The sequence below is a fragment of the Alternaria atra genome (genome assembly GCF_907166805.1).
Source record: "Alternaria atra isolate CS162 genome assembly, contig: 21, whole genome shotgun sequence".
In the NCBI taxonomy this organism is placed as follows: domain Eukaryota; kingdom Fungi; phylum Ascomycota; class Dothideomycetes; order Pleosporales; family Pleosporaceae; genus Alternaria; species Alternaria atra.
Genome location: NW_025091319.1, coordinates 243,939 through 258,951, shown reverse-complemented (window position 1 = coordinate 258,951; position 15,013 = coordinate 243,939). Strand labels below are relative to the sequence as shown.

At 49.8% G+C, this 15,013-nt stretch overlaps 5 protein-coding genes across 5 annotated transcripts; 2 read left to right on the top strand and 3 right to left on the bottom strand.

Moving 5' to 3' along the window:
* Window positions 1-165: 165 nt before the first annotated feature.
* On the bottom strand, window positions 166-1,233 carry ALTATR162_LOCUS523 (uncharacterized protein; the record flags this gene model as incomplete). Its single annotated transcript, XM_043308117.1, has 2 exons — window positions 166-904; window positions 1,127-1,233. 2 exons carry the CDS (start codon window positions 1,231-1,233, stop codon window positions 166-168), a joined length of 846 nt encoding a protein of 281 aa, XP_043164052.1.
* A 975-nt stretch (window positions 1,234-2,208) lies between these two features.
* ALTATR162_LOCUS522 (uncharacterized protein) lies at window positions 2,209-4,554 on the top strand (the record flags this gene model as incomplete). The annotated part of the gene is made up of 4 exons (XM_043308116.1): window positions 2,209-2,986; window positions 3,315-3,436; window positions 3,490-3,981; window positions 4,036-4,554. 4 exons carry the CDS (start codon window positions 2,209-2,211, stop codon window positions 4,552-4,554), a joined length of 1,911 nt encoding a protein of 636 aa, XP_043164051.1.
* Window positions 4,555-4,651: 97 nt separating this feature from the next.
* ALTATR162_LOCUS521 (uncharacterized protein) lies at window positions 4,652-7,890 on the bottom strand (the record flags this gene model as incomplete). Its single annotated transcript, XM_043308115.1, has 7 exons — window positions 4,652-5,410; window positions 5,821-5,858; window positions 5,902-6,284; window positions 6,332-6,698; window positions 6,752-7,351; window positions 7,400-7,589; window positions 7,654-7,890. The coding sequence occupies 7 exons, from the start codon at window positions 7,888-7,890 to the stop codon at window positions 4,652-4,654; spliced, it is 2,574 nt and encodes an 857-aa protein (XP_043164050.1).
* A 71-nt stretch (window positions 7,891-7,961) lies between these two features.
* On the bottom strand, window positions 7,962-8,426 carry ALTATR162_LOCUS520 (uncharacterized protein; the record flags this gene model as incomplete). Its single annotated transcript, XM_043308114.1, has 2 exons — window positions 7,962-8,081; window positions 8,133-8,426. The coding sequence occupies 2 exons, from the start codon at window positions 8,424-8,426 to the stop codon at window positions 7,962-7,964; spliced, it is 414 nt and encodes a 137-aa protein (XP_043164049.1).
* A 2,469-nt stretch (window positions 8,427-10,895) lies between these two features.
* On the top strand, window positions 10,896-14,217 carry ALTATR162_LOCUS519 (uncharacterized protein; the record flags this gene model as incomplete). Its single annotated transcript, XM_043308113.1, has 10 exons — window positions 10,896-11,108; window positions 11,158-11,714; window positions 12,057-12,134; window positions 12,185-12,345; window positions 12,409-12,516; window positions 12,576-13,473; window positions 13,524-13,718; window positions 13,776-13,926; window positions 14,015-14,086; window positions 14,149-14,217. The coding sequence occupies 10 exons, from the start codon at window positions 10,896-10,898 to the stop codon at window positions 14,215-14,217; spliced, it is 2,502 nt and encodes an 833-aa protein (XP_043164048.1).
* Window positions 14,218-15,013: the final 796 nt, after the last annotated feature.

Genomic DNA, 15,013 nt, shown 5'->3' with positions numbered 1-15,013 from the left:
TATGTCGACTAGGGAAAAGTTCTCAGGTTAGTCTTTGGAAGTGTTGCTTGCGATACGTGCTGTGTACAGTTCATCGCTCGTGTACGGCATGTAGGTAATCGTTAGGCCAAAAGGCTTGAAGTTTGATTCCAACCACTCCAAAAGACTTTTGAATGATTATCCCATCTACAGTTTACTAAACTTGGGTGTCGTCTTCTTCAACCCACTCATCATAGCATCCTTGACATCCTGTGTCTGCAACATCGCCGCATTCCACACAGCCGTGTAGTTCAACCCCTCACTAATCGGCCTATCCCTTGAGTAATTGATAATCTCCTTTGTCCCCAACACCGCCACGGGTGACTTGCTCGCAATCAGTGTCGCCAATTTCGTTGCCTGCGCAACCGCTTCTGCCTTATTTTTGTACACTGACGACACAAGGCCGTGCTGCAGCGCTTCATCCGACCCGAAGATACGTGCGGAGAGCGCGATGTCTTTCACCCAGGACAAGTTTCCGACGGAGTGAGGGAGACGCGACAAAGTGCCAATGTCTGCGGCGAGACCGATGTCGACTTCCTTTACAGAGAACTTAGTAGTAGTGGTTGAGATACGGATGTCGCATGCTAGACTCATATCCAGCGCTAGGCCGAAGGATACGCCGTGGAGAACGGCGATAACAGGCTTCTCGCATTTCTCAATGTCGGTGATGCAGGATTGGAATTCTAGGATGTGTCGGCGGAGGGCGTTGGCCTTACGGGCGGAATCCTGGTCGGGGCCGGATGAAGACAAGGCACCGCCTTCTGAGGCGGCTTGCACGTCTAGGCCCGCTGTGAAGGCGCGGTCGCCGGCGCCGGTCAGGATGACGGCGCGGACGGAGGGGTCGTGGGAGAGTTGGCGGAAGATGGCGGAGAGGTTTAGCCACATGCTGGATGATGGTTAGTTGTGCGCATGTTAGGTTTGGTTCGTGGTATGCTGGAGAGGTTGAGGCTGAGATGAATATCCTTGGTAGAAAAGGTAGACCACAGATCCCCCCAGCGATATTGCAATACCAGTGTATGTCCTTCTCTTCTGTACCATCATGTGACAGTAGCCTTAGATCCCCGAAACCATGCATCACGGAGAACGGACGAAAGTGTTCTATACTCACATCTCCTTGAAAGCATTCAGCTTCTCCGGTCGATTAATTTCGACATGCGCAACATATTCCACTGGAAACGAAACGTTGAAGAACTCTTTCTGGTATGCTTCCGCCATTGTGATGTTTAGTCGCGTTGCTCTTATCCGATGCCTGACGTGTTTCCTTGCTCTTCCTCTTCTACTATGAAGCTAGTTTGCACGTGTTAAAAAATGGGGATATGGGTGGTTATTGCTGTGAGAAGCTTGAGATTGGAGTATGGATTGAGAGTAAAATGTCGCTGTCGGCTGTGATGACCTAGGCGGGCGAGTCGTTCGGTTGGGGGGCTTGTGATGGGTGATCGAGCCGAGGTAGAACGAATGCGGTTAGTTGATTACTCGACGCGATCTCAGGCGGGTCAACCTCTAACGGCTGACACGCGGAGACACTGGGCATGCGAATGTCACCTCAAGCAACCAGCAGTATCGAAACCTCAGCTTGCCCAAAATATAACACGCTTGATGTGCTGTCGTTGAGGACGTACGCAAACTAGCATGGCTTACCGACACCACGATGCTGAGCGCAACTCTTTTATTTCACAGAGGATCAACATGCCATTCAGTTGGGCAACTGACGCCTGGGAAGGCTCAAATTGTCGCACACCAGCTTGTGTATAGCTCTTGGTATAGTTTCTCTGTTCAAGGCTGCATGACATGAACGATGACAAGGCTGTGGCGGTCTAGTCATCTGACAGCCTTCAGCCTGATGCGCGCTTTTCCGTCACGTAGTACTCTCCCCCTCCTCCTTGAAAGTCACAGGCTCATAAACCGTCGAAATACTCCATCTTTTCCAAATGAAGTCGATATATCAGTTCCCTCAACGTAGTCGGGGTCATTATGTCGTTCAACGACCTCTGGATTTGCTATGATTGTGGTGCGGATAACCCATCCTGGCTGACCCATTGTCCGGAGTGTGGGGCTGACAAAGATGGCTTTGATAAAGGAGTTGGACGCATCTTTACGCCACCTATACCGGAATAGACACAAAGACCTTCGTCAAGGGCAGGTCACACCCAAGACATATCGTCAGATGCCATCACCGTATCTGAGTCCACAATGGAAAAGAACCAAATAACCCGCTCGGCTCCAATCAGAAACGATGATATTGAATACTCTGACCGCCCAAATTCAACAAAAGCGGATACGACAGGAATTGTCCCCAATGTGGGACTATTCGTGCCGGCAGCTAGAAAAGTCCTGCCTGATCCCTTGGATGCAGTCTTAAAGAAGCTTCATCTTGACAGAAGTGCTCTCACTGTAGAGGCATGTGAGTCGCTGTGCATGTCTGCGCCCCAGATACTCGGTACAAATTACCAACCGAGATTGGAAGACCAAGACGATCGCGCATCTGTTGTGTCCACATCATCGGACTACCAGGACTCCGTATTTTCCGTAGAATCCTCGGAGACCTCGGCCACGGCATTTTCTAGGAATAGCGGATTTTCGGTTGAGCAGACCCAAAGTGCTACACGAGTCTTTGTCTCTATCTTACAAGAGGATGACGTGTTGAAGCCTCTGTATGAGTTTGCTCGCAACAACACCAGAATTAGACCTGAGAGGCTGCGAAGACACATCCGTGCAGTTGTCAAGGCATATGCGGAAAATCTCAAAGAAGAAGCTAACGACCATCTCGGGTTTTCGGCTTCCCGTCTCGTTCACACAAGGGCGCGTTACGCTGCTCAATGTATAGCAAGCGAAGAGGACATATACAGGCATTCACAGAATTTGGTCAATGACCGCACCCGGACTTCCAAAGATGCCGAAGATAGCTCCGAAGAAGAGACAGCGGAACGAACAGTTGACGAAACGGATTTCGGGGATTTAAAATCTTTCCGTATGTTCTTGACAGGGAGTAATGCTTTTGTGGCACTGCGAGAGCAAACACATGCTTTTTACACAACGAACTCGAAGACGCCACAGTATAGGCCTACCATCGGGAGTCTGAAGTTGGCACCAGATGTGACAAGCGATTCACAAATTCCACAATCCATACAACACCCACACAAAGAGATACACCCAAGCGAGAAATATCGCAAGAACAACAAACTGAAGCCGCCGATTGCCACTAGAAGCAACATAAAATATACATGATGTGCATAGCAAGGAGATATACAGAACCTGGCAGGTAGTTTACTCTCAGGCTTTGACTGGGACATTCATAGAGAACTCTGCTCTATTCCTCCTGCTAGATGTTATCTTCTTGTTGACAGATGATTTTCTTATTGCCACAGTATACTTAGAACCGCCACTGGAGGTAGGCTGCACTCGGATAAGAAATGAATGTGTAGGTAGCTATATATGTCTTCGCAAATTGAGCCTCGCTGACCTTGACCATAGAGCTGTGGCGATCAGTTCTTCGACGACTTCAAGGAGCAAAGGATCGGTGGCGTGGCGACATTGGTACAAGAGATGAAACAATCCTCAATCGACGCCAAAATCACAGTTATTCCATATCGCATGGGCGCCACGATGCAAAGATATACTGCTAGTGTTTCAACATGGTTGCATCACGTCAGTAGCAGTTTATTCGCAGCATTGCGATGGTGCGACCGAAGCCCTGCAGGCATAATTCAATACAACGTCAGCGGCCAAGCTACTACAACAGGTGTCACGAACGCAAGTAACCCGCAGCACCACCAAGACCCAGTCCATCTTATGGCTTGCGTACATCGCGGTCACAATGACCGAGTGCTCCTCCAAGTCGATGCTCATGCCATCAGGAATGATCAAGCACTCTTCAGCCTTCTAAGAACCCAGATAACCCAACGCCGTAATCGTTTACTTCGTGCTGTATGCTGTCGTTCCATACAAGAAATCTTATTCAGCAAGGTCAGTGGACCGATAGTGATCGACTATACCAGGCGAAAGCTGACCTGATCTTAGTTCTCTCTCCGCAGCGGTGGCGGCGTTGATATTCGCGACCATAATGAGTCTTGTCTTCCTATAGTATCGAAAACGCGCTACTGCGACTGCTTGCCTCCAGAATATATAGTCGAGCCATTTCAAAATGCGGAGTACCGCTGCACTATTCCTCACCCTCCAGGTACTTGGCCGCCCATAGGGTCAAAAACACTCGTTCACATGCTCAAATGTCCCCGAACTATCAGCGACAAGAATACTTGGGTCTTGTACCGGGTGCCTAAACGTGTCACGGGAAAACTGTCAGGTGAGAGTGACCAGCCAGCTGACGGATGGGGCTTCTACTTCAAAGAAGGCTGGGATTTCGACGTGATTATTACGCTTAGTTTTGTCATGTTCATCTTAGGGATTCTGCTATTCGGAATATGTTGGTCTGTGTTGGAGAAAGACATTCAGGGTGCATTCGGTGTGAGTGCGTATATAGTAACCGCCTGTGGTTTGTTTGTTGCTTTTGTTGTGGGCAAGACAGGGAAAGTGGGCTAGAAGATCGGTGCTAATATTTGCAGAAACTCTGGGAAAAATAGAAAGACTGGCTTATAACTCAACCCCATTCATCCTTTCAACTCGAGCTAAACATTTACTACATGTTATCAAAATCCAAGCCCCAGTCATCATCTCCTCCTCCGCCATCCATGTCCATATACATATTCATGCCCATGTTATCCATATCACCGAGATTCAAGTCAGATGAATAACGCAGATCTGAGCTCCAATCGCCCGCCCCTGGATTACCATTACCAGCATATGGCATTTTGTCGCCTCCTGAACCATGTCCAGGACTGGTGTGCTGACCGCCATTGTTCGGGTTGTTGCTTGCAGGTGCCACCGTGGTACCCTGGTCTTGGCTGCGCATAGGTTCCATTTGCCGGTTTGCTATCTCACTGAAGTCAAACTGTTGGTTAGGTTGAAGTTGACCCATGTTCATCTGCTGGCCCTGCAAAGGCTGTGTGCTCTCGTATCGTCTCTTGGGGGGTGGAGTTGGTATTGGCGGTGGCCCTAGATCATCACCTCGTTCCCTTCGAGCGTCCGCCTCTCTTGCTGCCTGCTCCAGGGAAAGCTTGCCGGTTTCGACGAGACGTAGATATTGATTCTTGATCATAGTGTGCGTCTTAGTGCCCATGTGGTTTTCGATTGCTATCCAGTCTGTGCCAAAATATGCAATATTTCGGTCAAAGTCTTGTAACTCCGATACGGACCAATAAGTAGACGGACCAGGTCTCGCGCCGGGCTGGTCGGATGGGGGTTGCGGAGGTGCAACTGTAGGACCCAAGTCGATGTTGGGTTCAGGGGACCCATCTATCGTGCGCCGCAACTTTGCGGGTATGAGTAGAGTACTTGACTGGTTATGGTGTTTTCGCGTGTGTGCATTGAGTGAGCTTCTCTTTACAAAACCGATGCGGCTATACTAACAGGATACTGTCTGACAATTCACGCGTTGGACATGGACAGCTTCATGCTCGAGTCGAGATTCTGCAGTGGCAAATCCCAAAGATAGTCTGTCACAATGTGGAAAGCGGCAACGGAAAGCTGTCGAAGCATAAGACTCTTGGAAAGCCCTGAGTTTCAGGTGTGAGATACCCTCGACTTCGTCTTGCGCTAAAAGAAGCACGATTGCATTCTCGTATGTGTGTGCGAGTCTGCTGAAGAGCGTTCGGTCGTTGTTGATGACATAAGTTTCGATGTCTAGGGAACATTTTATGAGCTCATGGACAGCTTCTTACTGGGATGGCACGTCGAGTTTGGACTTACCTGGATTGCCGTCGCCATGGAATTGGCTAGCCAATTTTCTGAAATTTAGCACATCTGCCATCAGCCCGGAAACCAGCATACTGGAAAACAGCTTCAGTCGTTCATCTATGAGGTTGGCGTTGGGCTCTTCCTGCGCGCCAACTTGAGTTTTGGCACACCCAAGTGCATGCTGACAGTCTTTATGCTTTTCGTGCATTCGATTTAGATGATGCTGCAACGGTCGATCCGGGCCGAGGCTTCCTCCGCCCGAGGCGTATTGCAAGCAGTGTTCGATCCAGAACTCTATCGCATACGGTAAAAGCCTGTAGTTTCCAGTCGCAATTCGGGCCAGGTAGTCAATGGAGCTGCTTTCCAAACGTAAAAGATCGAGACCGCGCGCAATGACAACAGCGCAAGCGGATGATATGTTCAATGCAGCGTCGATTGCTGGGATAGTCTGTGGTGTACGCGACTTGAGGAGATATCTGTCTCGGTGTTAGACACTATAGGCTCAGCTTGTCGCAATACTTACTCTTTTACCGAGAAGTGCACTGGTACTATCGTTGAATCTGGGAGTTGTTCGACGAGTGGCTTGCAGTGGTCCAGTATAGAAGCGACAGGAATATCCTGCACCTGAGAGCTTGTGTTGTGTGGAAGGATCGATAGCGCCTGCAGTAGCTCTGACTTGTGCAAAGGTCTTCGTGCGAAGCATATCCAGCTCATGACACGCGATACGCCTCCGTACTTCTGAGCACCACGAGCGCTGCAGAGACGAGCCAGAATCCGCTCGTACAGGGCTTCCAGATCTGAGGGCAGATCGTCGACGATAGTACGTAGTTCTCCAGAACTATACGCCATATTGAGTGACTCCAGAACGAGGCTTACCCACAGGAACATACCTGTGTGAGTATTAGAGGATGAAATGTCAATTATCAGGTCGGGTAGAGGTTACCGTGAGACTTCTCGAGCAGAGTTTGCTTTACATGACTTAAAATCGACGCATCAGGATCGAGCTCATCGAAATGATCAGGAAGATCAGACAACTTGTTATCGACAAAACTTCCAATTGACCGAGCGATTGCGAGACCTTCGTCGCCATTGCTCAAAGATATTGCTATTGCTGATTTACCCTTCTTGCGCAAAGCCCACGAGATATCCATGGTCTCTCGACTAGCAATCAAGATCTTGCAGATATGGGAGGATTTATCGATCGAAATCATATCCAAAAGATCTTTGAGAAGCTCCTTTTGATCTTGTGAAACCCATTCGTCAACGCCGTCTACAACAAGCCGCACAGAGCTCAACCCTCGAAGCAGTTCAGGAAGAAGACTCAATAATGCCTTCTTCGTGGGTACTGGATAGGATTTGAAGCAGACGTCATGAACGTAAATTGCGAGATCCTGGTGTTTCTGGATCACCTGCGAGATGATGGATCGCAGTAGACGATTTGGGCCATCGGAATGGCTTCCGAGAAAACTGCAGAAGTAATAAAACACATGAAAGCCATTCGTCTCTGCATGTTGCACGAGAGCAGAACATATCATGGATTTCCCTTTGGATAGATAAGTAGATAACTAGTCGCAGTGATAGATGAACATACCCGCCCCCGGTTTTCCGCAAAGCCATAGAAAGGGATTCTTTGTGTTTTCCTCTAGCCATGCCCGGGTTGCTTTGTGTTGTGTAAACCAATCACAGCTACCTGGCAAGTAATTGCGAATGTGCCGCTCGAGCAAGTCGGCTGGGAGAGTATCATTCGTGCCAAGCCAAGCTAGGACTTTCTGAATTTTAGCCTGAAGTTTGCGTGCAGAGTCAGTCCGTATGTCTCATATGCGAAGTGCGCTGGTATATACTGACAGCGTTCCACTCGTGCTCTTGCTGCTCCCACTTCTCGTCGTCGGCTTTGCTACGTCGTACGGCTTCAGCAATGTCCGCCGCGACAGCCTCCTTGTCGGCTAGTTCACTATGGTACGCGAGGCTTTTCAAAATCCCGTCGAACCGAGACTCGAAACCCGCCCACATGGAGCCAAAGAAGATGGCCCAGGCTATAACTGGTGAGAACAACACAACGTTACATTGCTGGAAAACCAACATTTTTTTCGCACAAACTTGTAAGCTCGCCGGTGGAACTCTATAATGTCGGAGTATACCAAAGCTAGCACGTTCTAAAAGTTGTGGTCGTCGACAAGTGCATTGCCGAGACGATCCAGGCGAGGAAGCATGTCCCCGATCTTGCCGTATGCTTCAATGAGCTTTTCGAAAGCACTGATCGAGTCGACCGTGATCTGTTGATCACAGTGAGTTATAAAATATATGCGCGAAGGCATGTGGCTCACCATAAGCATCAGCTTCACTGGTGCCCAGATCCATGAAAGATAAGGTGTCCCATTGCACAGCACCTCGACTACCTTGGAGTAATGCTCCATTCCCCGCAGAAATGGATCAAGTCGAGCCATGTTCCGTTGCATGCGGCGCGCGCGAAGCTGCCGCTCGATCTGCATAACCTCATCCCGGACATTTTTGAGCTCGGTGTTGCGGAATAGTCGCTCATCGTCTGGTGTGACAGTGGAAGCAAACCGCTCAAACGCGCTCTGAAGCGTGAGGCGGGCTTGGGCGGAAGGGGCCGCCATCGGGCCGTGCGGAGAAGTCGCCGAGGCGTACACTAAAAGTGCGCGTGACGAGCCAGGTCGCGTAACGAGCCACCCCACCAAGATCGGACGATCAAAAAGATGAGGTTATTGAGCCACACACAAAAGCTATTATCGTGAGATTTTTTGGTGTATTGATATATAGACGCTACTAAAGCGTTTGCACTACTTGTATCTCGCTGGCGTCTTAATTTGGCGGGTGTGCAGGCCAAATTTGGGTGGGGGAGACGCCTCAGGCGGACCAGCAACCACACCACTTGATAGAGCAACAACACGACGACGCTTTGTCGATTTTTTCGCTAGTTTAGGTGAGGCTTTTCGCTTACGCTTATTTGCTGTATCGCGACTTTTTGAGCGGTTGCAGCTTGTTGTTGCTGCTTTTGAGCTCCGCGCGGCGGCTTTCTCCTCACGCTGCCGTAAATCCTCCGCGTCCTTCTCTATTTTGGCTTGCCGACGAGCCAACTTTGCAGCTTCTTGAGAGCGCTTTTTCTCAGCTGCTTCTGCCGCTTTGATCTCTCTATCGCGAGCTTTTTGGAGTTGTAGTTCCGCGGCTTCGTCCAGTTCTGCGGCCTTGCGCGCGCGCTCGCTGGCAAGCTTCCTGGGACTGTAGAATACAGCTCCGCCGTGCCACTCATCACCTTCTCGTGTAGTCAGTGTTGTAGACTTGATCGGGCGCTTTCGAATGAGGTTGAGTTCAGCGCGTAGCTCCTCGTTTTCGGCGTGGAGAATCGCGTTGTTGACCTGCAGCGAGTGCAGGCCTTGGGATAGCCGTTTGGCTTCAATTTTGGCCTTGTCAGCCACCGCAGCGTCAAAAATTTTGCGCAGCTGAGGCCAGCTATCGCCGTCGCCTTGCTCCCCAATTCCTGGGTCGTCATCTTGTTGTTGTGGGTTGTTGTTGAAGCGTTGAAGTACCCGGCTTGCGTCCATCGGCCATACGCCTGTAGCTTCAAAACTCTTTAATATGAGATCGTGAGTCATTGTAGAGCTCCACGCCGGCCAAAAGTGACGATAGAAGTCCTGTTTGGTGATCTTTGAGAGGCCTTGGGTTCGCTGGAGGTGTTGAGTTAGCTCCTCAGTGTAGTGCTTCGAAAGCGGCCCAAAAAGTACCACATCCAATGGCTGTAAGCTGTGGGTTGAATGGGGAGGATACACCATAACTATAATACGTTTGGCTTCACAAAACTCCAAAATTCGGGCGTAACGTGGCTGCCATGCCCGTCAAGGATGAGAAGGCGCCATTGACGGCGAGCTTTGGCTGCTGTATGACGTTCAAACACCTGTTGAAGCCAGGCAAGACCCAAGTCGTTGTTGGACCATCCCGAAGCTGAGTGGGATATAAATATTTGGTGTTGTTGGGTCTCCAAAAGGTCGTGAACCCAGCTTGATTGAACCCCAGAGGTGCCCTGGTAGATGAGAGCGGGCGGCAATGCATCTCCAGAAGCACATACGCAAGCTATCAGCGTAATCCATTCTCTATTACCATCTCTCATCGCCTGGGTACGCTCTCCCGCCTCCCAAACTGCCTTGGAGAAGATCCTCTTCCTGCGGTTGGCGATACCGACAAAGAAGCCCTTCTCATCCATATTGTACGTATTGCGCTCGTCAATCCTGTATTCCACCATCTTGGAGTGCAGCAAGTTGAAGTACAACTCGTACTTATACTTGCTGTCAGCCACGTGACGCTCACGATCGATACCGGTGTCCCATTTGGTGATGAGCTTGTCGGGATGACGACGGCGAAACCGCTTAACCCAGCTATCGGAGACCTCTTGCTGCGCAACAGCGCTTCCGAAATTCTTCAAAATACCACCTGTAGGCGGTAGACCATCTCTTGTAGCTCTCTCTATGTGACTGACAACCTCCTCCTCTTGTTGTGGGTTGAGTCGTTGTTGATTTGCTATTTTGGCTTCACGGGTGCCCTGCGAACCCTTGTGCCGCCGCGACAGCGTTGTTCGATCAACTCCGAATATTTTTGAAACTTGGCGGTACGAGAAACTATCTCCAGCCTCACGCGATTCGATATATTCAATCGCTTCTTGAATCGGGTCCATGGTTGTGGAGTTATGACGCGTTGAAGATGGGACGACGCGCAATGTTGGGATGGTGGGGTGGCTCGTTACGCGACCTGGCTCGTCACGCGCACTTTTAGTGTAATGAAAGCTGGGGCAGGAGCAGAGGTTGCGACCACGACAAACTGGTCACTTTTCGAACGCAAACTATATAAAGTCGACTCGAGAAACAATTATGTGAATCTGGGCTAGCAGCATACCCAAGGCTAACAACGCGTCTGCATAGCTTCATAGACAGCCATGCTCCGCCCCAGTGGCTTGCCTTGTGATAGCTTGCCGTATCCATGCACCTAGAAATTCGCTAGCTCTCGCGGCTCTCATACGCCGTCTACTATGTCGGTTTGCAAGACACCGCTTCTTGTGTTCTTATACGGTTCACAATATGTTGACATGTCTTCCTGAAATCGTTCTCGATGATCTTGCTGCTCCAGCTTCAAAACGACGGCGACTGGATACACCGCGTACGGGAGGCGTCGCTGTCAAGAGCGCTTGCGATGCATCCCAATGGAATCCCTCAGCGCAAACAACACCAGTACCGTCTACCGGCGCAATCACAGAAGAGATATGCGAGAGCACCTTGGTGTGTTATGGCATGGTTGGTCGCATTGCTTAGCTTCTCTCTAGTCTATGCTCACATCGCTCAGATATCTGATCTGATTGTAAATGTTCATCCCCATCACGTCGCCTCTTCTGTTTCGACCCAACACCCGACTCGCTTCGAACCTCCTCGCGCACTACATTATGGTATCACCGATACGCCAATCGGACGACTAGACGACTATGGGGGCGAGCTGTTACGGAGGCTGGTAGCCGACAACGAGCTCACCTTACAATACGTACTGTCGTCGGCTCCACTCGCTCCCACGACCGAAAGAAAGTTACCCCAGAATGCTTCACAGTTTCTTGGAGTCATGATATATGGCCCCAGACGCCGCTTCAGTGACGTCGGCGATTTCATGACCCAGGCTGGCTGCTACTTGGATGACCCTGTCGGCTGTGACTGGAACGTCCCCTACATGAACCCTCAATGTTTGTTCAGCCTTCACGAACGACCACCAATGACGTTTGAATTGTTACCGTTGCAGCAACCACACATCGACAATTTTACACGAGCTTCCTTCGATATTCTGTCTGCTTTCGAGACTACTGATGATCTCGAGTTATCAGCTAACCCGACTGCTCTGCGTACCGAACTAAAACTGTACGTAATCTACCGTGCGAAAGGTGATGCTGCTAAGACTGAAGCCGCAGGCATCAGAGACAAGCACTTACTTTCTTCTTGAGACGCGAACAAGGCATGCATCCAAACAAGGATGGGTTTGGTATATGACTGCGGAAGACAAGTGAAGGACAGTCTACGTGCGTATTGCCGAGACACCCTTTTAAAACCAACGCTAAACCTCGACGTGCGTTATATTCGTAAATGCTGTGACAGATGAAGCTCGATCTACTCCAGGCCCTATGTGGCGAGGTGGATTGCTTGCTGACGAAATGGGTCTTGGGAAGACCCTGAGCATGATAGCTTTGGTTGCTTCTGACCAAGATCGCAGTTCAAGCGACGATCCCCATCTTACGTGTGGGACTTCTATAGAATCAACTCTGATAGTGGTGCCGCTGAGCTGTAAGGGTATATGCATCGTACAGCCCTGCATGCGCTGACATTTCTTGCAGTATTCAGTGTCTGGGAATCACAAATACGAAGGCATGTCGTCGCAAACTGTGCGAATCGCGCTTGCTGACCCCCACCAGCCATGTGCATGACGACAGGTTGACATGGTTCATACACCATGGTAAACAGAAATTCAAGCTGAAGAACAAGAAAAGGCCGCCCGGTACGTCTGGTTGATGCACGTGCTGCACGTGATGCAGAGACTAATGCCTAATCCTATCACTAGAAATAGTGTTCACTACGTACCAGACCATCGAGAGAGAAAGTCGTCGTGGCGTTCAGAGTAGCGACTCCATATTAAATCACCACTGGAGACGCGTGATACTCGACGAGGGTAGGTTCGAAACATTGCCTCACATCTTGCGTCTCGATACTGATTGTCATCTTTTCTAGCACATACGATACGCAATCACAAAACCTCGACTGCGCAAGCAATCGCCGCACTACGAGCAACGTCGAGATGGGCAGTCTCAGGGACCCCGATCCAGAATAGCCTGCTCGACTTCCATGGCCTCTTCAGATTCCTCCATTTTTCGCCGTACGACGACCCGAAGGTCTTTGATGACGACATTTCAAATATGTGGCGCGTGAAACCCGTCAACGAGGCCGCTGAGACGTTCAAAAGACTGCTTTCATGCGTCATGTTACGCCGGACAAAGGCTATTTTGGATCTGCCTTGTAGAGATGACAAACTGATGCGTGTGCCATTCAGTCACGAGGAGAAGGAACATTACCGCCAAATCGAACAACCTGTTGTTGATATGCTGGATCGCACTACAGAAAGTGGTGGCCACACCCACGTACCATGGATGAATGCTATTCAACAGATCAACAAACTTCGTCTTGTTTGCAACCTAGGAGTCTTCGTTCCTTCACAATCCAACTGCTTCCCACAGCCCGGAAATATTGATGAGAAGACATCTGTCATGAACGCCCGCTACTCGATGGACGGTGGATCATGTGAACTGTGCTTGCAGCCAGTCGAAACCTTAACATTTGGCAGTGGACTCCGGGATACTACGCAGCCACAGGTCTACTATTCAGCCTGCAGCAAATTTTACTGCGCTGATTGTGCCGCGTCCCTTCAATATCGCTCAGCCGATCCGTGCGCCTGTATGGAGCAGTCGCCATCCTGTCAGCTCCGTCCTCTGGCGTCCTTTTTATTTACCCCTAGTCTCACGCCCACTGAAGGGCTCTCCCCTTCCTCAATTGATTGGGACCATAGCAATGATATTTCAAGCAAAGTATGGGCGCTTGTCTCGCAGATCAAGTCGCGTCCACAAGAAAAGCAGTGAGTCTATCGATAGCTCTAAACATGTTTTAAATCTAACTTGCTTCTAGTGTCGTTTTCTCATCCTGGACATCAAGTCTCGACATGGTAGAAAAAGCGCTTCGGTGTGATCCAAATAATATCATTCAATCAGTCCGGATCGATGGCACAGTACAGTCGAAACACCGCAGTCACGCTATACAACAGCTCCATGACGACCAAAGCATACGCGTCATACTGATCACGATCGCTTGTGGTGCTTGTGGGTAGGTCTACGTAGACAATACTCGTTGGCGGATCGGCCTTGCTGACAACTATCTCAGTTTGGACCTAACGGCGGCTTCGACAGTACACCTTCTCGAACCTCAATGGAACCCGTCTCTCGAGGATCAAGCACTTGCACGAGTCCATCGTCTAGGACAGACTCGTCCTGTGACAACCATACGCTACGTCATGGAAGACTCTTTCGAAGAGGTATGTATGCCGCCGCAAACTTGGAATTGATATCCAAAGGCTATTCCCCGTTGTTCCCAGTGACACTAACTAACACGTCCATCAATAGCACGTCCTCAAAATCCAAGATCGCAAAAAGCTACTCGCCACCACTTTACTATCAAACAGCTCTTCCCTCGAGGTAAGCAATGCATATGCGAATATATACACGTTAGCGATCAGGCACTGATGATATATCTCTAGAGCCTGCGTCGATTGCTCCACGAAAGAAAGGATGGCGCAGATTTCAAACAAGGCGCAACGACGTCTTAACGCTGAACCTAAGATACTCCTCGCTTCCATCGCGCATAGACTTCACACCACTTCAATGCAAGCCTTCGCTGAAACCTCCTATGCATGCCATTCCACAATTTCCCCGGGCTGGCTGCCAAGTCATGCAACAAGCACCAGTGAACCTCGGAAACCAGGGTTCATCTCTAGAGCTGAAATTGTCACTTGATAACTAACATGCATGGCTATAACCCAATAGGATGCAAAAAGAAGGCAAAAACATACAACAGCGGGGATTCGCTAGTGGTCACCCACCTAACTACTAATCCGCCGGTACACTGCTTGTATATGGCTGAGCGGACGGGAAGCCTAATTTTCAGTGTCCTATGGTCGTATGTACCAGTTTTGAAATTGATGTGGATTATGTCCGAGGTACAGATAGACGCGGCAGGCAGCCCCATCGACTAATCAACACTAATCGCTTTTTACGGTCTCCTCTTACTTCAATTCTTCAATCAAGACAGCTATGACGGCGTGCTACTAAGCGACATTGGCACATCGAGTCTCCGCCGGTACTGTCCGCACAACAGAGTTTTCGCAGTCCACCACAATCCTTACGACCTGCAGTTTGTCCGCAACGTCAGGAATGGTCTATGATCGAGATATGCTGGTTAATTGTATCAAGCGCGATTACGAACTTTTGGTGAAAGCAGCCTACTTCGATCCCGCAGAAGTCTGCTATCCTCCAGGTGAAGGCTGGAGCGATGAACAGCTTACTGTCGATGTTCTCCGTGCTTTTGGTCGCTCAGAAGTAATCGACCTCCTACGGCATCTACCT